At 44.8% G+C, this 25,028-nt stretch overlaps 1 protein-coding gene across 2 annotated transcripts in view; it reads left to right on the top strand.

The window, feature by feature from the left end:
* Trpc7 (transient receptor potential cation channel subfamily C member 7) overlaps positions 1 to 25,028 on the top strand; it is a 131,423-nt gene that overhangs the window by 45,687 nt on the left and 60,708 nt on the right. Inside the window, exon 4 of one of the 2 annotated variants that reach the window (XM_036187820.1) lies at positions 24,650 to 24,814. The exons of the other annotated variant lie outside the window; for it this stretch is intronic. Within the exon in view, the coding sequence (XP_036043713.1) occupies positions 24,650 to 24,814 (165 nt within the window). The remainder of the gene's footprint in view (positions 1 to 24,649; positions 24,815 to 25,028) is intronic. 2 annotated transcript variants of the gene reach the window in all.

The following is a 25,028-nucleotide window of genomic DNA, read 5'->3' as shown; positions in this document are numbered from 1 at the left end:
AAAACAAAAGAGGGGGACCCAGGCTCGGAAATGCAATACCTAGGAGACAGTGTTGGAGATGTGGCTAAGAGTGTGCCCAGTGAGGTCAGTTCTAGGTCTGACCATTTGTTAACAGAGTCCTTGAGCAGACACTTAGATGCTGTGTGCTTACTTCTCTCATCACTAAAGGTAGGATAATGAGATCACAGGCTCTGAAGACACACAGGTGGAATAAATATGTGCACCTCAAATATGCCCAGACCCCAGCCACCTGTGGGTTAGAGGGGGTAGTGTTAATATGCTTATTGCAGCAGCTTACAGCCAAGGGAATACATTAAGGGTTCACTTGAGAACCTATCTGCTACCCACCTCAGAGAGCAACTTCACCTTATTAGAAATCAGGTAAAGAGCCTATCCCTCATGTTGCCTCACACCAAAGCTCTAAAGTTACTATGTCTGTACCCTACAGCTGCTCAAAAACAACCCCCAACTTTGCTTGTAGCTGCTCAAAATGCTTCATCATCTTCTTGGGCCATAAGCCAACTGAATAAGCCAGCTTGCTGTCTATCTCTGTCTCAGATATCCTTCTCAAAGACCTTCCTCTTCCACAATCTACTGACTCTAAATAAACTTAGGATATTTCTAGGCACACCTTCTAGAAAGATCCAACTACCCTAGATCTCAATTTCAGCTCAGCTGAGCCCAAGCTTCATCCATAAAGCAAACCCAGTATATGGCATGTGGTGACTGTCACAGAGACCCAGAACCTGCCCCTAGTGATGCACACAACTTGTCTAATGGAGAGCACAGACTCACTCCTTTTCCTCTTCTTTATTGCTTCATGGGCTGTGAACTTAATGGGGTGATGTCTGCCTTCCCTAGGGAAATGTTTACCCAGGGTCACTACACAAAGGCTGATACAATTGTGGTCCAAGGCAGCCAGATAAGTTCCAAAGCTGATAGCAGAATTTGGCAACATCATGCACGTGGTATACTGGTTTTACAAGTATAAAATGGAGGCTTGTGCAGTGGTTCCCAAAGGCTGCTGGGCCAGGCATTTGCAGGAAGCTATGAAAACAAAGCTCAATTTGCCACAGAGACCCCAGGATGTTGGAGATGCCAGGATCTTGGGACATTTCCCTAGGTACTTGTTTTTTTTTAGCAGGAAACTCAGTGACATTTTTAGTTTAGGCTTTTCTCCTCTCAAATAAACTTGGATTTTTCTCCAGATGAAGAAGTCTTCCCCTCAGGGTACCTTTCCTATTGTTCCAGTGCATGGCAGGTAGGTTTCTCTTGCAGAGGCTCTCTTCACTAATCACAGCTACCCCTCTCCTTTCCCTTCCAGTTCCCACATTCTTCAAATATTTTTGCTTCATTTACTGAGCTCTCTCTCTCAACCACAGACTTGAATAAAAGTGGTCAGAAGTGGCCCTTGCCTAGCCTACAAAGTCATGTCTTGAGATTTCTTCTGACAAACAATGTAGCCCATAATTCTGAATCAAGCTTCATTAGAGCGATCAGATCACAGGCAGAATATAGCCAAGTACTTTGCCAGGAAAAAAAATGGCCTTTATCCCCTTTCCTGACAGAGTCCTTATTACTCTATGAAAGCTCATTAGCTGGGTACCCCCTGTTCATTCTGTCCTTTTAAACTCTGACAGAATGGTCCATTAAGCTCTTCTTATAGCTTTTTGGGGCTTTTCTAACTCTAAGTTACACACACACACACACACACACACACACACACACACACACACACATCCTGAAAACCATCTCAAAGGCCTACACATCACGTGATCATCTTTGATACAGCAACAACCCTACTCCTAGTACCAATTATCTGTGTGAGTTACTTTCTCACCTTAGGACAAAAATACCTAACAAAAGCAATTTAAGCCAGGCGGTGGCGGCACATGCCTTTAACTTCAGCACTTGGGAGGCAGAGGTAGGTGGATCTCTGTAAGTTCGAGGCCAGCCTGGTCTACAGAGGGAGTTCCAGGACAGCCAGAGAAAAGAGAAGCCCTGTCTCTTAAAAACACTTAAGGAAGAAAGAGTTGGTTTTAGCTCATAGTTTGAGTGTTCAGTCCATTACAGGGAAGTCAAAGAAGTGGGGCCATGAGGCAGATGATCACTCTGCATCCAGTCAGGAATCAGAGAAGGATGCTGGTGGACCAGCTAGTTTTCTTGTGTTTATTCAGTCCAGGACCCCAGACAGTGGAATGGTACAGCACACATTTAGGGTGGGCCCTCTCAACTCAGCACACCCTAGGAACTCCCTAGCAAACAGACGCAGAGGTTTGTTTTCTAGATGATTCTACACTGTCAGGTTGACAATCCTTATGAACCATTCATTGCACGCACCATACCAGCAACCTCTATAACTCTGTTTCCCTGATGCTACCCTCATTTCAAGATTTTCTTATAAGCACAGTAACAGAAACTTGTAAAAAAAAAAAAAAAAAAAAATGTGTCCAGGACTCAAAACCATGGAAGTCTTTCCTCAGGGAAGAATGCTGAGGGACAATAGCCCAGGGGGAGAGCATCTGGCTACAGGAAAGACACACTTGGTGATGGAGGTGGAAAGCATTTCCAGCCATATCCTTCTACCTAGATTTGGGCCAAATGAACACTTGGTGCTCGCTTTATAGACATGGCATAAATGGGTCCATTTGCTTCTGGAAACACTGCTAGAAGGAAATAGCGCTTGCTGGACAGCAGCGCTGCACTGTGGTGAGGAGCATGACACACAGTTCCTGTTTACTAGGTGTGTGGACAGAGACAGACTACTTTACTTGCTAGCCTGGGGGCTTCCCAGGCACATTTCATGATGTTCTAACCTTCTAGAACCTCACAAATAAAAAGAGAAAAGGAAAAAAGGGAGGTCCAGCAGAGGTCCCAAGCAGCTGGTGTTGTCTCCCTTGTGCATCCTCCATGGACAGGACACTGGGGAGAGGGCAAATGACCTCTGTTGAGTCCCATTTCATTTCCTCTGTCTGCACAAAGCACAGGCAAGGCCAGTGAATGAAGGGGACCTGGGGACACCAGGCCTTTTCAGAGGACATCTGAGGGGCCAGTCAGACAGGCACATGCTCGGGCAGACATTCTCCCACTGTGCTTCCCTGCAGCACATTGTTCTAGCAGATGCTCAGAGCTAACATAAGAGCAAGCAGCCTGGCTGGTCAGGCACTACCCCAAACTGTGCTGCATGATGCTGCTTACTCCCAGACCATGTTGGTACCAAATCATCAATCATCAACCTCTTGGGGGATTCCTTTCCTCACTGTGGTTCTGGCCTGGCCACGTGGTACCTAAGTGACCAGTGTCCACTCATCACCTGGCCTAGAAGTGCTATCCTTTACTCAAGGCTTTCCTAAGCAGGAAATGTTAACGAAAGAAGGAATAATCTGAATAAATATGCATGAATCGTGACCCCTTCTCTGCCTAGAGAAACCCCTAAGAACAGCAGTAGGGAAGCGCTGGCAGAAGCCTGCCTCCCTGTGTTGAAGTCTAAACACCCTGGCTTTTTAGATATGTGACTTTATATGTATAATTTCATCTTAGGACCTCAGTTTTCCCATCTATTTCTGAGAACATATGACCTAAGAAACAATCTTCAATATTTATTAGCACACATAATCTAAGCAAATGGTATGTACATAATAGATTAACCAGCGGACAATATTTATCACATTGGTTTTATATGCAGAACTATATCTCCAACTAGATCAGCAACTCTCAATTCAGTACCTATTTACAATGTTTGGGGCCAGATCATTTTTTGCTGTAAGGAGTGTCCAGAGTACAGTCCTAACTTCCACCTAGTATCACTTCCCCTCAACTGTGCCAACCAAAATGCATCTATTTCCAGTCTCTCTCTGAAAACAAAGGGGACCAAAACACTCTCTGTGGGAAAACTCTGGACTCATTTCCAGACTCCGGGCCACACAAAGCCCTTAATTCTGAGCCTCGAGGACAGAACTTTATCCATCTCTTCCCTAACAGAGCCACCTGGGAGCTTTGTGACAAGGGCTTATCCCTACTGTTTCCTGAACAGCTAGCCTGAAGGGGAGTGCATCAGTTAGTATTTTTAAAGCTCTCAAGAGAGTCTCAATTTTGCAGCATGAACTCACAAAAGGTGGGGTCTGTCTGGAAAGAGTATACATCCTACATATCATGTGCTGAGCAGATGAACAGACAGAGTGTTCAGTGGGAAGCAGAGGCCTTACGGCTCCTCCAGTATCTGTAACTAGTAGTTGTGATTAAAAACGCATCTATTAGAATCTAGATGACGTTCAAGGCTGGTCCCAGAGTATGGACTCAATACCTCCAATACCTCAACCATCAACTGTGTCCCTCTGGATTTGGAAACCCGGGAAACCCTGGCAGTTTTATAGGGGGTCCCAGTGGACCCTGAAGTCAGAGAAGCAGTAGGGACTTTGCCTAAGGATTTCAGATCATGAAAGAAATCACTGAATGTTTATAGCTCATCTCAGGTATGCTCCCATCTCAGTAACCTCAGTTATTACTGCACCCCTCATTCCACCTGCCCAGCTCAGAAGAAAAAAAAAAAAAAACAGTCTGTGGAATGTGGAAATGCCTGTCAGCCCCTCTGCCCTTCTGCAGGCAGGCTGTAAAACGCCTCACAAAATTTTCTCTGATGAAAAGATACTACTGTTAATTTGCAGAAGGGATCCACAGGATCCCTGGTTCTGGCTGTGGGAGCCAGTGCAGAACATGGCTATGGTTTGTGTGTGTTTGTTTGTTTGTTTTGTTTTGTTTTGTTTTTTATCTGTTTGCTCTATGTAAACAACTGTGTAAAAGGAGAATTCTTCAAAGCACTTTTCTCTTTGGTTATCATGTTCCCTGAGCCACATAATTTTAATGTGTTCAGTTCTATCCACTGGGTGCTGTGTTTATTGAGACAGGCTGAGCTTGATCAGGATTACATTCTGATTTGAGGTTCTAGCAAGCAGGAAAGAATCTAAAGGGCATTTACAACAGGAACATAAACTCCTCAACATCCCCAAGAACACATGCAAACCATTTACTATCACAATATGCGAGAGAAAAAAAGAACTACTTTCAAATTGTCATTTTTACCCCATAAATCAAAAAGATCTTAGCAGTCTCCCCTACGAACCTCTGACAGACTTAACGCTAAAGACCAAATGTACATTTTGATCATATTTTTGGTTCTAAATTCTCATAGATTTAAACTTTAATGAGGAATTGATCTTTCACAAATTCCTTCCATTATGTCCCATAATGCACCATTTTTTAACATTCATCTGTCTAAAGACACTGCAAATATTCTTTATGGAAGGGGAGTTTTGCAAGTATAATTTCAGATGAAAAAGTTTGCTTAATATAAATGCATTAGTTAATATAATCTGAGCCACAGTTGACATCATGCCTAGATGGTATTAGCCTCTAAGTGATCATCATGCATCTTCTCTCTCCCTTACACACACACACACATGAATGCACACACAGTAATCACATCAGGTTATGTCCAAGCTTCAATCTGCTACCTCTGTATAAGCAATCCTTATTGCCTTTTTGTTAGGAGCTCAGTCTGTGACCATCACTGAAAAGTAAAGCCTGGGGCTGGACTCATGGGCTCACAATTGGTCAAAGGGTGATGTCAGAAGAAACCTACGGAAGTCGGATGGAGTAGAGAAGTGGGTGATGGCTTCCAAGAAGTCTAGGAGAGTGACTAGCACTGGAGATGCCCAACAGGAAGCAAGGCGGTAGCTCTCATCTTTCACACAGCTGTGTCAGTGCTTACATGCAAACTGCCTGCAAGGAGAGCCCAGTGCCTCCGGGCATCTCCAGGCAAAGTGGCTTCCATGGTGGGGATTCTGAAAGAGTGCATCTCTCTCTGAGTGAGCCTTCAGCAACCCACACTCCAGCAGCCAAGGATGGGCATTCTTGCCTGGTCGGAGATCCTGGCAGGGTGGCAGCATCTTTCCCCATAGAACTTCAAATCCAGCCATTCCCCAGGGCCCACAGGCCGCCCCATGGCTTGGTACCTGCCTTTCTCACTTGCAAGGCACACTGAACTCCCTCCCAACTCCCCGATTGCCTGTCCCTCTTCTTTAAACCCTCCAAACTCCCCAAAGATCCTTCAGATCTCCCCTTACCAGAGGGCATCATGACATCACCATCTATCCCTCCCACACAGCCACTCTCCATCCCAGTGAAATCCTTTGTGGAGAACATCATATGGTTCATATTTATTTATTTACCTTTTCACTCAACATGTAAATCCTGTGGTTACAGTCTACACCGTATCCTTAACTTAGGGCAGACACAGGCAAGTAGTTTCAAAAACATTGTTATCACTGAATAAATGAGTGAATGTTCACATCTGAGCTTTCATCCAGTCACTTTTTTCAGTGAATACAACAGAACTTCAAGTTCAAGGTGAAATACATTCCTAAAAGCTGTGGGAGAGACTTAGGTTCTCTTGAGACTTTAAAAGGGAGGAGCAGACCACAGCCGAGTGTCTACATTAAGCATCATGCACCTTAACTCTTAAACTCCCAGTCCCTGGAAACCAGATCATGCCTCATGGCCTTACTGTACTTTTAACAAGTAATTTGAACATAAAATTCCATTTAATAAAAAATTAGTTATTTGATCTCCAAATTGCATCTGAAGAAATCAAAAATTAGTATCTAGTTATTATGTACTTGTTAGTATATTTAAAATAATAACCTATGTAATAAGTATGCTAGTTATAGAAATAAAGTCTTACAAATCACCCTCTTATACTCCTTTTCCATTTACTACGGGCTCTAACTGGGTGTGCCCTGTGTGCTGCTGCTCTTGCTGCTCCCATTGTCATGGGTGTTAGCAGGTAGAACAAGCTGGAAGAAGAGGTCTGCTCAGCTGTCTGTGAATGATATGACAGTAAAGTGGACCCAGCCTGTGTATGATAAAGGGCTACACACAGGAATCTGAGGCCAGACTTTCATCAAACAGTAAGAAGAGACTAATTCAGACAAAAATGATACAGAACAGTGTCACGGAGAAAGAGGCAGCTTTCTGAGTCTGGCTTTGAAAGGGGGAGTCAGAAATGAAAGGAGGAAAAGGCTGTCCCCAGCACAGGAAACATGAGCTTACAGATGGTCTGGGGGAGGGAGGGGCCTGGGGAGCAGGAGGCGACATGAAAGGGGGAGAGAAACCTGGAGTAGGAAGTTCCATGGCTGTCTGGGGGGAGGGAACTGTAAGACAGTCTACTTTATAACAAGGAGGGGCTGTGTGGGCAGCCTCTTCAGAAAGGAGTTTTTATATTACTTATTTTGTTTATTATGTGACATGATAAAGATAAGAAAGATAATTAAAAGACAATAATATACAATCTTATACCTCAGACATTAGCTGTTTTAATTTGTTTTCAGTCTAATTCTTTCCTGTGTGCATACATATATTAACATACTTTTAGCTTTAGAATAAATACTTTTATAATTTGATTCATTATTAGAATGGAAATGTTTTTCTGTATTTTTTATAGGTACTCTTTCTATGTTAGCAGATGACCAACATACTGTTATATACCTTTTCTCTATTGTTCGCACTTAAAATATACTTGTATCTCACAGCAGTACTAGTTACATTTCTCATTGCTGTGATGAAAAACCTAACAAGAGGCTGGAGAGATGACTCAGCAGCTGAGAGTACTCACTCTTCTTGCAGAGAACCCCAGCCGGGTCTCCAGCACCCATGCTGGATGGCGCTGGAACTTCAGCTTTAATTTGACACAGCCTAGAGTCACCTAAGAAGGAAGTCTCAAGTAGAGGAATTTCCAGCTCAGATGGGCCTGTAGGCATGGGGCATTGCCTTGATAGCTTATTGGCATGGGGCCCAGCTTGCTGTAGAAGGGACCATTCCCTAAGCAGATGGTCCTGGACTACATAAGAAAGTTAACCTGGGTCCAGGAGAGAGCCAGCAAGCAGCATTCCTCCATGGTTTCAGCTTCAAGTTCCTGTTCAAGCCCCCGCCGGATATCCCTCAAATATGGGCTATGAGCTGAACGTGTAAGAGGAAAGAAACTCTTTCATCCATAATTTGCTATAGGCCATGAGGTTTGGCACAGCAACAAAAATAAACCAGAATAGATGCTATGAGACAAAACAGAGGGAGTGGAGTCTGTGGACAATACTGTGTCCAGGGAAAGAATGTGTGTTGCTATAACTTTGGAGGTAGAAAATATCAGTTTACAAGTCAAGTACAAAGTCAGTCTAGAAACTTCAGTGAGAGTCTGGTCTACCAATTATAGGATAAATTGCTCAGATTCATAAATCACCCCAACAAAAGTGTAAGGGTAAGGGAAGGGAAATAGTGGAAGCCATTTTACAAGCATGGAGTAGTTGCTGGTAAAACTGGGCAAGGCTGAAGGAGGCCTTGGGGCCCCTCACAAATGGGACAGGACCAGAGCAGAAGACAGAAGGAAGGAGTGGAACCTGAGAGAGGCACTCAGAAAGAAGGGAGAGGAGTAGTCCTCTGACAGGTACCAGCAGAGGCCACTCTCCTCTTCACATGCAAGCCACTCTGTTTTCTAACAGAAGGGAGCATGTCACCTAATGTCACAGAGCTAGGGAAACGCCATGCAGAGACCCAAACTCTCTGTTCTGAACCTTCGCCACCATACTGCACTGCCACACTGTGCTGGCACCAGGGTATTAGGAAAGCCTTCCTGCCCAGGAGGCTGACAGGGAGTCCCTCTAGTGACTGACTTCCCAGAGGTCTGCAGAGATACCTCACCTCTCCCTAGTTCCTCCCCTACCCTCCTCATCCAGTTCCCCTGGGTCACTTTCAATTAAAGCAACAGCATACATGTTTATCTTTTTTTAATTATTTGTTTATGTTTAAGGGTGTTTTGTCCTCATGCATGTCTGTGTACCACATGTGTGCCTGTGTACCACATGCGTGTCTGTGTACCACATGCGTGTCTGTGTACCACATGTGTGCCTGGTGCCTTCAAAGGCCAGAATGGAGTATCAGATCCCACGGGACTAGAGTTCCAGGCAGTAGTGAGCTGCCTGCCATGTGGTGCTGGGAACTGAACGCAAACCCAGATTCTCTGCAGGAGCAGTAAGAGCTCCTAACTGCTGAGCCACCTCTCCAGCCCCATGTATGGCTAAATAAGGACCTTCATTCTGAGGGCAAAGGGAAGTATTACAGTGTTGGCTGACTTGGAAGCTGCTTTTGGTGACCACAAAGCTGAAATTTGGTGAAATTAAGATCCTTTAGAGTGGGTTTACCAAGACAGATTTCAACAATCAAATCCATTAACATCCATTATGGCTCCTGAGCTATTAACAAACCACCACCGTGAGAGAGCCGAGGGCTCACTGCAGGGACAGGGGACACACACAGGCTCGTAGCGTCCCTCATAGTTGTGATCATATTTGCAGACTGTGCAGTTGTCCCCAAACCTCCTTACATAGCTGTTAAGAGATTTCTCCCCAAAAATAATTGAATACTTCCCCCAAGAAATGCATGTCTCTGAAAGGAAAAAAAGCCCTTTTAACATGATGTGGAGAAAACCTCCCTCTGGAGTAAGCACCGGGACCACAGACCTGGTGTGATGACTCGGAGCCACCCTGAGAGAATCGTTCAGCATTGCTTTCCACATCTCACCCAGTGCAGAGAGAGCAATACTTTGCTCATAAATTTCTAATGTGTAGTTAAGTTCCAGACAGAAGTGGAACATGGCACCTTGCAAATGTTATCTTTAATGAACTGTCCAGACCCACAGTCAGTACTCACTAGGAGAGGAGCTGTAGACTATCTGAGTGGCAGGTGAGGTACTGCCCACTGTGGTCCTATATGCTGCTAGTAGAAAAAGAGCTCTCCTTCTCACCTAGACCTGTTGTCAGAATTATTTTATTATATCATGCAGTTCGATGTTAATCTGGATACGTTTATATGTAAGGTTAAATAGACAATGGGTGGAGAAGCAGGCATAACCAGTAAGAATTTGCAAGGTAAGAAACTTCCCAGTTCAGGGACTATTGGTACAGATCCCATGGTGGCAGGCATGTCTGGGCTCACATCCTAGCTATATGGCCTCAGTTTCTTCATTTGAAAACCAAAGCACTAAAATTATATTTATGGCATAGGGCTCTTGCAAAGATTAAAGTAATCAATACATCAAAGTCATTCGAACATCTTAAATATGCAATAAACAGTGAGTCATTCCATTTTCTGCTTTCCCTTGAGGATGTGAATCTGACTCAGTGTGCCCCACCAGGCTTGCCAAGAAATCATGTGTCAATCTGGGTTGGGCATCCTCTACTTGGGTCCAAGGAGTCACCTGTATCCCCATAGGAGGAACTTGACTTGTGCCTCCTGTGGACACCTTAGCCACTACAAATGCTAATCACCAACATCTGGCCTAGCTGTGGCTCCCTGTTATCATTCAACTATTTTTAGAGCATCCCTGGTATGGTAGGATAGCAGGTACCAGGGATGGGTACAAAGCAGACAGGAATCCTTCTCTCCAATATTTTCCAATGAAGAAAACCCTCTGTGTCAGATGGAGCTATGGCCTTAAACTTCCACAGAGAACATCCTTGGCCCTTCTCTCCAGAACAGCATTAAATGAAACCTGTGTGCACCATCCATGAGAGTCTCCAAACCCTCCTCACCTCCCTGGGTCTCAGGAAACATCTTTCTAATACATCACCTGGAACACCCCATGATCTGAAAGCTGCTTTCTTCTCTACAGAAACTACTGCACAGAGCCCTCCTGCCCATGCCTCAGGAAACCAAAAGCAAACAAAAGTCACCCTATCTTTCAGGATGTGTCTTCAGCTGGCAAAACAAAGCAAGCTTGTCTCCCAAGCAGGATTTTTTCAGATGCCAACCACACACAGGGCCAAAGGAGGAATGCTTGGGGAGGGCCAGCAGCAGGGGGTCACACTGCTATCTGATGGAAGGAAGATGAGGAAGAAATGAGGAAGACTTGAAGAGAATAATTGCAGGAGCCACATTCAGACGAAGGTGTAGAGGGGAGGAACATGGACCACAGGTGCTGTGACGGCGAGGGCACAGGGGAAGGCCAGGACACAGGATGAGCCTGAAGGCGGAGACGAAGTAAGGAGGAGGGAAGGATCCCTTGCCTCCGAGAGTGACGACGTGGAAGGTTGGGCATGGAAACTGAAGAAAGATTCTCCAGGTAGCTGTGAGGATATAAAAGTTAATGGCTTAGGAAAACAAGTCACGGCATCTGTTCAGAGTTACTCGGGTCAGTAAGTCAAGCAGGGCTCAGCGAGTTCTCCATGTGGGGATCATGTGCTCAGCCATATTCACTGGCCACTGAACTGAGCCACCCTCCATGGCAGCTACCTTCAAAGGAGCCTTCCCAGGACTGAAGGCTGATGCTAAGGATTTCTATGACCCTTCCTTGAGGCCTTTGCAGCATCACACAAAATACAGCCACATCCCATTGGCCAAAAGCGATCACTGAGAGCTAGACCAGCTCTCAATGCACAGCTGTCAGGATGACACTCCAGGGTAATCAGAATGGGAGAGATTGACACACCACCATCTTTAGTAAAATGCTATCTATCTCAGGAGAGGCAATTCAGGGCTTCCTTTGTTTGTTTGTTTGTTTGTTTGTTTGTTTGTTTGTTTTTCAAGAGAGGGTTTTTCTGAATAGTTTTGGTACTTGTCCTGGATCTCTCTCTGTAGACCAGGCTAGCCTCGAACTCAAAGAGATCCTGCTGGCTCTGCCTCCCGAGTTCTGGGATTAAAGGCGTGCGTCACCACCGCCCAGCAGGACTTCCTATTTTTGAAGTGCACCAGATCAGTAGAATGAATCAAAAACACATTATTGAGGCCAATTGTCCTATCCTTGAGCCATGCCCTGAAAAATCCACATGTGAGTTAAGTATTTAACAAATATTTGCTGAGAGACTATCTGCTAGAATTTAATGAACGACCCTTGCTCTTAAAGATCTTGGATGTTAGCATGGCAGTAGATAATAAATGCATAACCAATTCTAGTAGCAGCTAAATGCTAAAAAGGTAAAGTGAGGGAACAGGGATGGAGAGATGGCTCAACAGGGAAGAACACTCTTCTCTTGCAGAGGAGCCAGGTTCAGTCCCCAGCACCCACATAACAGCTCACAACCATTTGTAACTCCAGTTCCAGGGGATCTGATGCCCTCTCCTAGCCTCCATGAGCACCAGGCCCAAATGTGACACTCACCCCACACACACACATGGAAGGAAGGAAGGAAGGAAGGAAGGAAGGAAGGAAGGAAGGAAGGAAGGAAGGAAGGAAGATAAAGTGGAAAAAGACAAGAGGGAGGGACTGAGTAGAGGAAGAGTAAGGTCCCATTTGGGACAATGTTGAGGAAGACTGTGTACATGTCAGGTTTAGGCAGGAGGTCAGTGGGGCTGGATGGCAAGGCATTAAGGAGACAGTGGCAGAGTGCAATGTAGGTAAGTACCAGATTACCAACAGTTTCATGGATATGGGAACAGATAGGAAGTTTTCTTCTCATCATGGAAAGCAGCCATTGGTCTGTCGGGCCCCTTGTCCAGCTGCATGAGGCCCAGATCTTAAGAGAGATGCTTCCTTGCCAGCCAAATACTCCTCCTTTCTTGCACTGGAGTGGTGGAAAGGCTGGTGATGACAAAATCTCCCATCAGCCAATGCACCACCTGGTCTCTGATCTTCCCTGCTGGATCTTAGAGCCTTGGGGCAATGTCTGCTTTAGGCTTGATATTATGTGACTAGAGGCCACCCAAGCCATGTCTGGAAAGAAACATAACAACAATTCTGCATAGCTCCAGATGGCTTTGAAAATTCAATTAAACCCACAAGTAGCCCAGGAACCTTCCCCATCATAATTATATTATTGATCATTAACATTTAAAGAGGCTGCAAACAGAATGCTAGACGCTGCAATAAATTATCATTGTCCACTGAGCAAGCTCAATGAATCAGGTGCTTCTGGAGCCTTCTGATGACTGTCTGGTGCTGTCATTTAGAGGATGTTGCTCTACTCTTTAGTGCATGAGGTGCAGCAGGGGTAGCAGTGGGGGCAAGTCTGTACACGTAAGAACTTCCTTTCTGGATATCTGGTCCACCCCTGTAAAAACAAGGCTACTGAAGCTTCTCCTAGCACCCAAGGCACCAACTTTCTGACTCATGCTCGGTCTCCATCTTATCAAGGCATTTCTCAGAGAAGAGAACAATAAAAGTTGAATGGAAGACTTGAGTAGTAGAGTAACCATGGTATGTATGAGGCAAAATAAACCAACATCAACCAAGTGTCAGTCATGGATTTATGCCAGGTTCTTGGTTGAAGCCAGCATTTCTCAACCTGTGGGTTGCAACCCTTTTGAAAAACTCTTTCATGAGGGTTGCATATCAGATATTCTGAATATCAGATATTTACATTACAATTCATAACAGTAGCAAAATTACAGTTACAGCATAGCAACAAAAATAATTTTATGGTAAGGGGTCACCTCGACATGAGGAACTGTATTAAAGGGGGTTACAATGTTAGGAAAGTTGAGAACCACTGGTAAGCAATAATGTTCTTTAAGATACTTGAGTATGAAAAGATAGCATAACATACAGAATTACTAGACACTCCTTAAAAATGCCTTTAGAACATTAGCGTCATTTGGAAAGAGGCTTTTGGAAGAGAAGGGATTCATTGACAGCACACACCATTGTTTGCACAGGGCCCAAAGCCACATGCAAAAGGATTTGAACTCTGCCTACACTGGATCTACCTTAATTAGCCAGAATGGTGCCAAGAGGTAAAAGACCATGAAATGCAGCCAATTTTTAATAAAAAAATCTGAGAAAAAACTCCCAGAAATGCCAAATCTGGCCAAGAAGCAATTGAGGAAGATGAGCAGTGATTGTGAGGTTAGAGCCCTCAGGCCCTCCTCTGCCTCCCTTCTTCCAACAAGCCACAAGAGCTGCATGCAGGGAGCCAGGAGGACTGGCTCTCTCCATCCAGCTTCAGGGATGGCTATTTACCGAGTCTCATAAGGCGAAGAGAAATTAGCAGTGCCTGCCTTGGATGATCAGAAGCAGAGGCACAGACACCCAAGCTCTGGAGAAGAGATGCTGTGAAGCCATGGAAGCTACACTCTGCCTAGGGTGCCATTCTCAGAAGCTGTGTTTATAGACTGCCATTTAGGAAAAACGTAGGAGAGACAGACATTTCTCATTATTAGTTGTGACCTAGAGACCGGAACAAAGGACAGGAAATGGCTGTCTTTGCCCTACAGTAAAGTCCCACATGCCAAGGAGCAGTATGGTCCAGAAGAATTCAACAATACCCAGCATCATATGATGTTTCCACCACACTCAGAACTACGGAAAATAAGCTCCTGAAGAGCAGCAGGCAGAGGGCTGGCCACACTTGCCATCAGCACAGACCAGAGTACTAATGGGAGAGCAGCCAGAGCATGAGTGCAGGGTCTTACAGGTGAGCAGAGGCTTGCCTGGGGTTGGAACAGCTTACCTGGGGCTCTGTAAGCAAAGCAGAGTTGACAGGCTGCACCAGTACATTTAGGAGCAGGTAGAATACCCAGAGATGAGAAGCTGGGAATTCAGCTCAGTGGTGGAGAGCTCAGTCATGTATGAAGGCCTGAGTTTGACCTCCAGCACCACAGTGTGTGTGTGTGTGTGTGTGTGTGTGTGTGTGTGTGTGTGTGTGTGTGTGTATGTGTGTGTGTGTGTGTGTGTGTATGTGTGTGTGTGTAAATAAATAAAATGAGAATACAAATACATGGGAGTCTATAAGACTGCCATCCAGTCTGAAAGACTGAAAGGACTTAGTACCATAAAGACTGAGAAGTTAATAAAATTCCCAAAGGCTGGACCTTAAACATCTTACCCACTGTCTTCTATGCCTAGAGGTATGTGCCAAGTACCAGAAGCATTAACTGCACATCTGGTGGATGCATGGACAATGCTCTACCAACACAACCAGGTTTACATTCATCAGCATCAATCAGGGTCACACACATATCATTTTTAATTCTTAACCAATGTCTATTGAATTTTTCAACATTTACATCTCAAAATATCACAACATTGGCAAGAGTCATATTTTGTAATTTTGAGAAACCCAAATTTTAAATTTAAAACTGATGGCACAAATTCCAAGGACATGTCAAATGTAAAACTGCATATAAAAATAGTGCCAAGAGAATTAAATACAGGCAGATATGATATGCAGAAGTTGGCATTATTGTATAAATTCATAGGCGATGAAAGTCATTTTAAAGTATAATTATAAAATAAGTACATAAAATGAAATACGATTTTTTTCTTTTTAAATTCAAAGCAGATCAAATGCATCACTCCTGAGTCATGCACACACTGATCAGCAAGAAAAATCTGGAAAAAAACTAGAAATATTAAGAGATAACCCTAGATGATTTATCATGGACTCTTTCATCCAGTGCAACTGATCTAACATTTTTTTCTGATAATACAAGGGAGTCTTTTTGAAAACAGTGCATCTACCCACCCCACCTGAGCCCTATCTGCTCACGCTGGAATTTCTATGCTGGTCACACTATGGTTTGTATTTGGTGAAAGCACTTCCAGTCTGTCTTTGTCTTCTTTCATTTCCCTAAACACAGGTACAAATTCCATGTAGATTTTCTGTATCGCTATCAATAACTTTGGACATATGTTCTTGTTGATAAAGTGTTTGAATTAGAATCAAGGATTACTCTTGCAAGAAAAAAATGCTGCTTTTGGTGAAGATCAAATTTCTTTCTCTACTTATGAACTACCAAACAAAATTCCTCTGTTGAGAAAAGACAGCTCTGGTTAATTAAAATTGTAATGCATGACAAAAGTGTTTTATAATTATGAAATAAAATATGTCATCAAATATTAAGAATTGCCCATAAATCACAAACTATATCAATGTTCCTAAGCCAGTGAGAGCTCCTATGAGTGAACCCTGATCATGGATGGCCCTTTAATAGACAGAAGAGGTGACTTGCTAACTCACAATCCCTGGGACCAAGACTGGCACCTGGCAGACCCCATGCATGTCCCCAACCCTGTGGATCTTTGCACCCACAGGGCAGCACAGCCACAAGAGTGCTACAGAGTTATTCAACAACCTGACCAATTTTCCAGCAACAACTCAGCTGCAGGGAACTCTCTGGAACCACAGCCCTGCCAAGTAGGACTGTCAGGTGGGATTTGGCCAGGAGTCTGAGATCCTAACTAGGCCCCTCACCAAGGCAGTTTTAAGGGTTGAGTCTGTGTTATTTGAGGCTGTAAATCTGAATGACCTTTCATGAGACTCCAGGCAGAGGACTGATCAGGCACTGGTGCCATCATGAAATAAGTTCCTGATACTCTTGTCTATAAATGGGAGGAAGAGTCCGGGGTTTTGACTTTAGCATGATAACTTGCTCCTTCTAAGAGGACAGAGTTGGAATAAACTGGCTTTGAGCCTTCCCCTTGCACATTGCCCATGTCAGTCTGCACTGGAAGTTGCTGACCAATGAGCAGGTGCAGAGAGACAAAAGCTCTAAATCATGCTCAGTTGTGACGCCCTGCCCACACAGACCTGGAGAAATCACCACCCCTGCTTTGGCTTGTCTGTCTGATTTTAAATATACCTTTTAGAAATATGGGAAAACAGTTCAAAATATTACAGTTGAAGTCAAATGAGCCTAGATTGAAGACCAGATCTTGTTATAAACAATCACTGGTATAACTGGCTACAAGCTAGTGAATTCTGTGTCTCAGGCCCACATGTGACATTGTATAAATAATTCTAGTTAACTTCTAAAAACTGAGAGATAAGAAGTAGGAGATGGGCTTAATACTCTGCTGTAGCTGGAAAACAGGGATAGAGCTAGCTCTGATAACTTAACCTGTTTCTCTTCATCTACATTTGCCTCAGGGCTCTTTACCTTTCCTTCTGTACATCCACTTTCACTGCTTCTCATGCCTGCCTGGCTTCCTGCCCCAGGTGTATCCCTCTCTTCCTCGTTCTCTCCTCTTCTCCCTTCTTCCCAGATTTCTCCTCCTATGTATTCTCTCTGCCTGCCAGCCTGCCTATCCCTCTACTGCCTAGCTACTGGCCATTCAGTTCTTTATTAGACCTTAGGCAGGCAAGGTGAACTAAATCCAACACATCTGTACATAATTAAACAAATGCAGCACAAACAAATGTAACACACCTTTACACAGTTAAAATAATATTCCACAGCATAAACAAATTAATGTGTCTTTGCCTAATTAAAATAATATTCTACAACACCTACCTGAATGGGTGAGATAAAATATTTGTGGAAGTAAACAGCCCTCAGAGGAACCCCTCACCCTTGCTGCCTGGTAGAATTCCAGAATGTTTGGTGAGAAGCTGCATGGTAGGACCTGCTGTTTTGGAAATAACCAAGAAGCATGCTAGAGTTGGGTGGGTTAGGGGTGCAGAAATGGAGGGGAGGGGCAAGGGAGGCTACAGTCAAGTGCAACACGTGTCTATATTCCTAAGAATGGAACCTCCCAACCATGAGCAAGATGTCTCATAGACATACATTTGGGAAATGAAAGATTTTAAAGGTAGTACTATACAACAGTGTGGGGTGGGGGCAGGGGGAGGCTTAAAGACACAAGAAATTAAGAGCCCCATACTGTAGCCAGAAATCTCCTTGAACTGAGTTCCAACTCATCCCCGACTGCTTCCATTTTCTTAGGCCATCTCTCCAAATGGCAGTATGAATTGCCTACTGGCAAGCTCATCAAACTCTGGTCAATGGCCTTTGTGAACAAAGAAGGTTGCCATTACTGTGGCTTTCCAATCTGCTGGTGGTTCTAGAATAAAAGTAAATTTGGTGGAGACATGAATTCAGACATTTGCCTGTTTATCCTATCTGGGAAGAAAGCAAACCTGTATCCTCTTATACACCTGTGCCTCTTCCAGATGTCATGCCATGACCAGGAGGACTGGTCCTCCCCTACACCATGGATAGAACTGCATCTGCAGTGTGGATGCAGAGGGCTTCAGCAGTGCCGTTATTTGTGCCCACAGCAGCTCCTGGCCTTGGTTTCCTGTCCCTTTCCTCTCTCCATCCATCAGCTGTTTCCCTTGTCAGCCAGCACTCTGCTATGCTGTCCCCTCCCTCTGCCCCAAGCAGTGCCAGTGATGGAAGGAATTAGCAGGGCTTCTTCTGCTCATCGGGAGGAGGAGGGCAGAGGTCCCCTCCCCCCATGAGGACAGAGCCAATGTTCCTGAGTAAAGGAAACAGCAGGGGAGACACCCGAAGGAAACTCCCTGGATGGAAAAGCACTTGGCTCTCTCTGTAACACAGCTCACAGTCAAAGGCCAAGCTTGGCAGGATGAATGCCAGACTGTGGCCGACCTAGGGGAGAGGCAGGGTAAGGATGTAGTCGTGATTGAGTAGGCCAGCATCAAGGGTGAATTCCAGCCCTGGCTCAACATTCTTGCAGTTGTTTCAATACCATCAGCTTTAAAATGAGTGTCACTATTCCAACACGGGATGATGAGGAGTCAGTGAAATACAACTGGTAATATGCACATCTATCCCAGGGCCTGATACATGAGGAGTTCTCAGTAAATGTTTGCTTTCCACTGTTTTATGACAAGGCACTAAGATCAGGAGAGGTTAATGTCCAAATGAGCCAGAGGAAGAGAATTCAAAGTGTGTCATGGAATAGAAATAGCTCATGCTTGGAGCCAGATGGGGCCTGGAACCTGAACACTCTCCCAGGGCCTCTGAGCCACTTGTGACAGCCCAGCCTTAGTTTCCCCATCTGAAATGTGGAGAAGGAACAGAAACACTAGGACATGGGAACAGACATGATGCCTCCAGTTTGGACGGTTGTGAGTACAATGTAATTAGCATGCCATCTAGAGTGGAGCCTCAATAAACAGCGGTAGAAATAGGCTGTGCTGTTCATGTTGCCTGACACCCATGCTCGTGGTCTCCGTGCAAGAACTGATTTCTGGGCTCCCATGCCAAACTCACTACAAGTATCCTCCTTAGCCTAAACTCACAGTGAAGAGGTGACAGAACGATGAAAAATGGCCACAGAAGACTCAGGAGACATCAGCTGGAAAGCCATGCCCACCTTCAACACCCACTGAGCCATGGGCCCTGCCGAGCACCCTGCCAATATTTTCATCTCTCTCTCTCAGACCACAAAGCTGAGAACAGGCTGCTCGGGGCCACACATCTAGGAAAGGTCAGATCTCAACTTTCAATCTGGGTGCTCCCACCTGGAATCTGCACACTTAACCACACTACAATGCAGACAGTGTCTTCAGGGTAAGCATAGAAGGAGGCAAAGAGACTAGATTCCAGGTGGATTCCAGAGCATGTGAGGCACAAGATGCCAGGCTTGAGAAATATGGAGGCTTTCTCAAGAAAAAGTGAGGGGGGGGGGAGCCATGAGAAATAGTATTAGGAACATCCATATGATCCATGGTCTGAAGGCAGCCTGCTCGGGCACTGGAGGGCATCCCCACTGAGCCGCACTCCACTTCTAGCCACAGAGCTGAGCTCTGTGTGGTCCTTGTTGAAGACCAGGACTCCTTTCTTTGCCCCCAATACTGAAAACAATGCCCAGTTAGAGGAGTCTCTGGGGAACAGTTGGTTGAATGAATAAAGAAATGAGCAAACCAACAAACAAAAGGAGTGAATTATGGACCTTCATATCTCTCTTTCCCTCACAACTTCCATGATTCAAGAGTGTGACCAAAGCTTTCTTCCAGAATGGGAGGAAAGAACATTGTTGACACTAAGCCCAGGACTGTGCATGCTCCAAGTAGAAAGCAGCATTGCAGGATGCTCCAAGTCACATAGGCTAGCCACACTGAGACAGAGCTTGATGGCTGGTACCATGTCTGTCTTCTCTCAGTTTCCAAAACAGACTTTTGTGATTAAATGCTGCTGTGTAAGGGTATTTTATTAAAGTGGGGACTTTGGTGGCACATCTGTATAAAAGAGAAGTATTTTCCCCCACGAGGTCTGAATTCATAAGATTCTTCTCCAGCTAAGTCACTCCTCAGCACAGCACAGCACATATCATCACACCTCACTACTGTGTAGATGAGGCCTAGGATCAGAGAGAAAAATCCAGCCATAGGGATGTGGAAAGCACACAACCTCACATCTTTCCCTTCCCTGCAACATATGGGACTTCTGGGTGGGAAGGAGTTGGGTGTGGAGGGACTGACAGAGCAGTTACTCACAGACAGAGGGCTTCATGACCTGTAGCAGTAATACCTATGTGTCAGATGAGTAGATTCCAGGGCCCTCCTGCCTACCCCAGCAGGGAACAGCTCACTCATAAGCTCCACTTTCAGGGGAGAGAAGCAGGAATGATAGAGGAGGGGCCTAATGTGCCCATTTAGTTTGCAGGGGTTGCATGTATTAACACCTCAAGAAAATATCTGATGAGACCAATCAGAAGTCAGAAATAAGGGCAGGAGGATAAAGAGAGAACCAAAGAAACGGGATATGAAAGGAGAAAGGGCCACTATGTAACTGGGTTTTTTTTTCCTACTCTTTGGGGCCTGCCACCCAGCTCCCAAATAAATACACAGAGACTTATTCTTACTTATAAATGCCCAGCCTTAGCTTGGCTTGTTTCTAGCCAGCTTTTCTAACTTAAATTATCCCAGTTCTCTTTAACTATGTTTTGCCTCTGGGATTTTTTTTTCTTTATTTATTCTATATATCTTTCTTTCCTTCTTACTTCATGGCTGGGTGTATGGCTGGGTGACTGGCCCCTGTCATCCTCCTCTCCTCCTTTTCTTGCTCCTCTCTTTTCTTCTCCTGAGCCTAGATTTCTCCTCCTATTTATTCTCTCTTCCTGCCAGCTCCACCTATTCCTCTCTTCTGCCTACCTATTGGCTGTTCAGCTCTTTATTAGACCAATCAAGTGTTTTAGACAGGCAAAGTAACACAGCTTCACAGAATTAAACAAATACAACATAAAAGAATGCAATACATCTTTGCATCATTGAACAAATATTCCACAACATAAACAAATGTAACACATCTTAAACTAATATTCCACAACACCACTGGCTTGTTTTGGTTTATTGCATTCTAATGTAACACCAGGTCCTATTTCCAGAACTCATCCCATGACTAGGCCCACTTTAGAGAACACAGCTAAGCATGGAAAGAACCAAGACCAACCCACTGGCATCTGGCCAGATTTGACACCCAGTCCTGTCAGCCCAGTCACAAGCCCTGTTTCCCACCACCACCAGGAGAGCCTCAGGGCTTATCTGGGCCATGGGAGTACAATACCCCAGAAAACATCCTCTACAGCTATTATTTTTAAACATTGGCCATTTCCTTATTGGTGAATTTAAAGCAGTGGAGAGAGGGGAGGGGGATTTTCCTTTGAGATATGAAAGAAAAGTAGCCCACAGACTAATTAAAACTAAAGGGCAGGCCAAGGTTTAGCCCTTATGCCAGGAGTCCCTGCAAACTAGCCTCAAGTCTCAGCACTTCAACAGCATGGTGGGGGGGAATCACTTTTAAATGAGGCTTTATTAGAAACTAGCTTTAGATACAAACATTATATTAACCATGAGTATGTGCAGACAAGCTGCCAGGATGATTGGCTTGGGGTGGATCTGAGAACTAGACCATGCAAACTTGGTCTTTCATGACCTTGGGGTCTTATTTCCAAGCTAGTGAGTCCCAGTCCATAGTAGAGAATTTGGCCTCAGCGTCACAGTCTACCTCTCCTTACAGCCTAACTTCTCTTAGCTCCCTCCACCACCCACTCACCAAAGAGTTCATCCAATTACAGATCTGGCTGGGTTTCATTTCTCCCACAAAGCTGCTTGGCCTTATGTAAACCCACCTTAACACACTCAACTCCAGCTCATTACAGACTCAGCATTCACTGGAAAAGTCAAGGCAATCATATCAGCTCTTCCCCTGGAGGGCTTTCCTAAAAGCAAGCCAAGCTCTAGGCCAGAGTGGCTGGGGGGCAGGAATGGCTCAGGCAAAGTTTTTAGGACCTGTACCTTTTGATCATTCCATCCTCTGTGAGCTAGATAACAAGGAAACAAGCCCAAGACAACACCAATTTTCTGAGTTCCTTCCTACTCTAGTCCTGGGCTTTTCTTTCATGGTTCCTCTCTGGGCTTGCTTCTGAAGCTCTTCTTCCTGCTTCTGATCCTTGGTTGTGTGCCCTCACATACGGTTCTCTTTGTGTCCTAGTGGTAGACTTCATTTCTTACTCTTACCCTCCTTGGATCAAGGATGACATTTTTCTGTGCTTTAGAATAACAGAGGAAAAATCCTTTGACACACACTGAACTATCTGTCACTGAGTTATCTTCTGATGCCTGCCACGAATATAGAAAAGTGCCCATGAACAGGCAAACATCAATTTTGCTTCAGCTATTAGCTACTGTCAACTTACTGGGGGCGTATAAAGTCTATCTACAAATAAACAGCAAATTGGAAGCTAGGTTGCTTTATTGTAGGAAAATAGATGTGCCTGTGAAAATCAGAAAATCTGCCCTGTGGTCAGGGCAGAATCTCAGAAGAGCCCCCCTTCTTTTAGTTGAGGCCACTGTCTTCCTCTTGGGTGAGCAAGGGAACTTATTCTCTCAAAACCTGTTGCCCAATCACAGAAACTATGAAGTAGGCTCTCCCCACAGAGAAGCTAATGTAACCATAGTGAGAGCCTTCCAGGGGAGCAACAGTGTAAGAGAGAGCCACAGGGGAGTCAAGTGGTCCTCCTCTAGTCTCTCATGGGCCAGAGTCCCACTTTCTGTTCGGACTGAAAGAGCAGGACCATTTCAGCACCCAGTAAAAGCTAAGTCCTGAAAATGACTTCCCCTGTGTTCACACAGCATTCCACTCTAGATCCACATTAGGATTAGACCCAGAGAATTCCAGTAACGTCTACACAATTTCCTGTCACTAGTTCCACTTTGCTAGGAGGAAAGAAGCCAGGGTACAAGAGCACATGCTAACCCAGGGTTCCTCCCTCAATCAAGGAGAACCTTTTGGAGGGAAAGACCACAGTGGCTGCTGTAAATCTAAAAGCCTCTCTGCATCTAACACTCAGGTAGCAGTATCATGGGGGTCAAACAACCACTGCCAGTGTCCTCACAGATAGTCTGTTGATACTATAAGTTCCCAAAGATGGAGACATGTGCATGATGCCATCTGCACTGAGAGTGTTCAAAAGCTCTATTTATATTGTTCTCATAATGAAGAGGGAATGCTCTGCATTTCTCAGAGTCACTGTGCATGATCCCTCAATACCCAGTGAGGCCAATGAGAGGAAAATGGGCACATCATGCTCGGGCTGAGCAGCAGGAAAGCTTGTAAACGATGCCCAGTCTGTCTTCTCTAGCTCATGGGACTCCTCAGCAGGGTCAAAGGATAGGCCTGCCAGAAGCAAATAATGCCTTCTTTCTGCCATGGAGAAAATTAACAAGCACATCAACTTTTCTCAAATTTAAACTTTATTCTCACAATTATTTTAGCTTAAATATTTCTTATATTTAATACTATCAGTTCCCTCTAGCCAGGATCCAGGGTCAGCTAAACAGATGGCCAGGTAGCAACAACTGTCCACAGAAAAAGGAGAGTTTTGGTTATAGCAACTCAAGCGAATGTGATAGATCAAACAGAATAAGGAAGATTTTGTCTACAGAGACATCTAATAGTCCAGGAAAGCCCCAGACAGGGCTTCTACCATCATGGTCCTTTCTGTACATCTTCACTCCTTCTAACTGGCTTGTTTGGAAAATGAGTTTACACAGTAAAAGAGCTTTCCCTGTAACTCCAGTTAGGAGGAACTGCCTGCTAAGCACACCACTGCCTCTCAGCAGAGTCCCAGATACCTGAGAGACAAACTTCAGGAGCCCTAGTCCAATAGCTGTGCCAAGTGGGGATAAAATGGCCGATAGGGGTTCGTTTGTAACTTAGCCATTAGAACCAAAAGTTCCAGAAGAAGGAGGTCGTGTTGAGAGAGGTGACTGATGTCCCCAAAGGAAGGTCCTACATGGAGGCACACTGTGTCAGTGTTCAGCACAAAAGCACCACAGGCCCTCGCCCAACACGGGATCAGTGAGGAAGCACTGTAGACTTCTCCCAAGGTTTCTGGAGATGCTGGAAGCATTTTCCTCAGCTACACAGGAAACATAATCCCTAACTTAATCCTCCAGACAGTATGATAAACCCTGTTTTGTCTATGAGAATATTGAGGTTAAGTAGCTTGTCCAGGGGCACCTAGCTAACAAATGATAAAATGCAATTCAAACCAGAAATTCTTACTCCCAAACCTATCAGTGACTTACTGGGTAGGTTATTGATGAGCTCTGTGCAGATAAGTCTCTCTGATCAGATGAGCAGCCTGGATTGGAGACAAGCATTACCCCAAAGCTGCCCTTTCCTAAGTCTGAGACTTCTCCAGGCCCCTGTTTGAAGCAACAGTTCAGCCACTCTGAGGAGGCTCTGGCCTCAGCCTCAGCATGCCCAGGTCAGAAGTCCTGCCTATTCTCCCTCGCTCCCTCTGGTGCTTGCCACAGCTTCCCTGGCTCCAATGTTCCTCCTGGGTTGTGTACTGGTCAAGTGCTATGACGCCATTTTCCTGTTTGCATTTTGTTTTTGTTTTGTTTTGTTTTTACAGTTCGTTGCTCACCCTAACTGTCAGCAGCAATTGCTTACCATGTGGTATGAAAATCTCTCAGGCTTACGTCAACAGTCTATGGCTGTGAAATTCCTGGCTGTCTTTGGAGTCTCCATAGGCCTCCCTTTTCTCGCCATAGCCTATTGGATTGCTCCGTGCAGCAAGGTACAAACTGCTTGAGGTGCATGTCATTTGCATTATTTCCTCTCTTTCTCTTAGCACTTCCTTCCAGTCAGCAGAAGAACTTTTCCTGGGTTATTCAAGGATTCCATTGGAGCTGGAGCTGGGTGAAGCATTTGCCTAGCACCCAAGGCTCTGGGTTTGAGCCCAGCACCACAAAGAAGGATGAAAAAAAAGAAGGAAGAGAGGGAAGGAAGGA

The sequence above is a fragment of the Onychomys torridus genome, chromosome 5 (genome assembly GCF_903995425.1).
Source record: "Onychomys torridus chromosome 5, mOncTor1.1, whole genome shotgun sequence".
NCBI classification, from domain to species: domain Eukaryota; kingdom Metazoa; phylum Chordata; class Mammalia; order Rodentia; family Cricetidae; genus Onychomys; species Onychomys torridus.
Note: the sequence above shows the minus strand (reverse complement) of the source record. Positions and strands in the feature narration are given on the sequence as shown.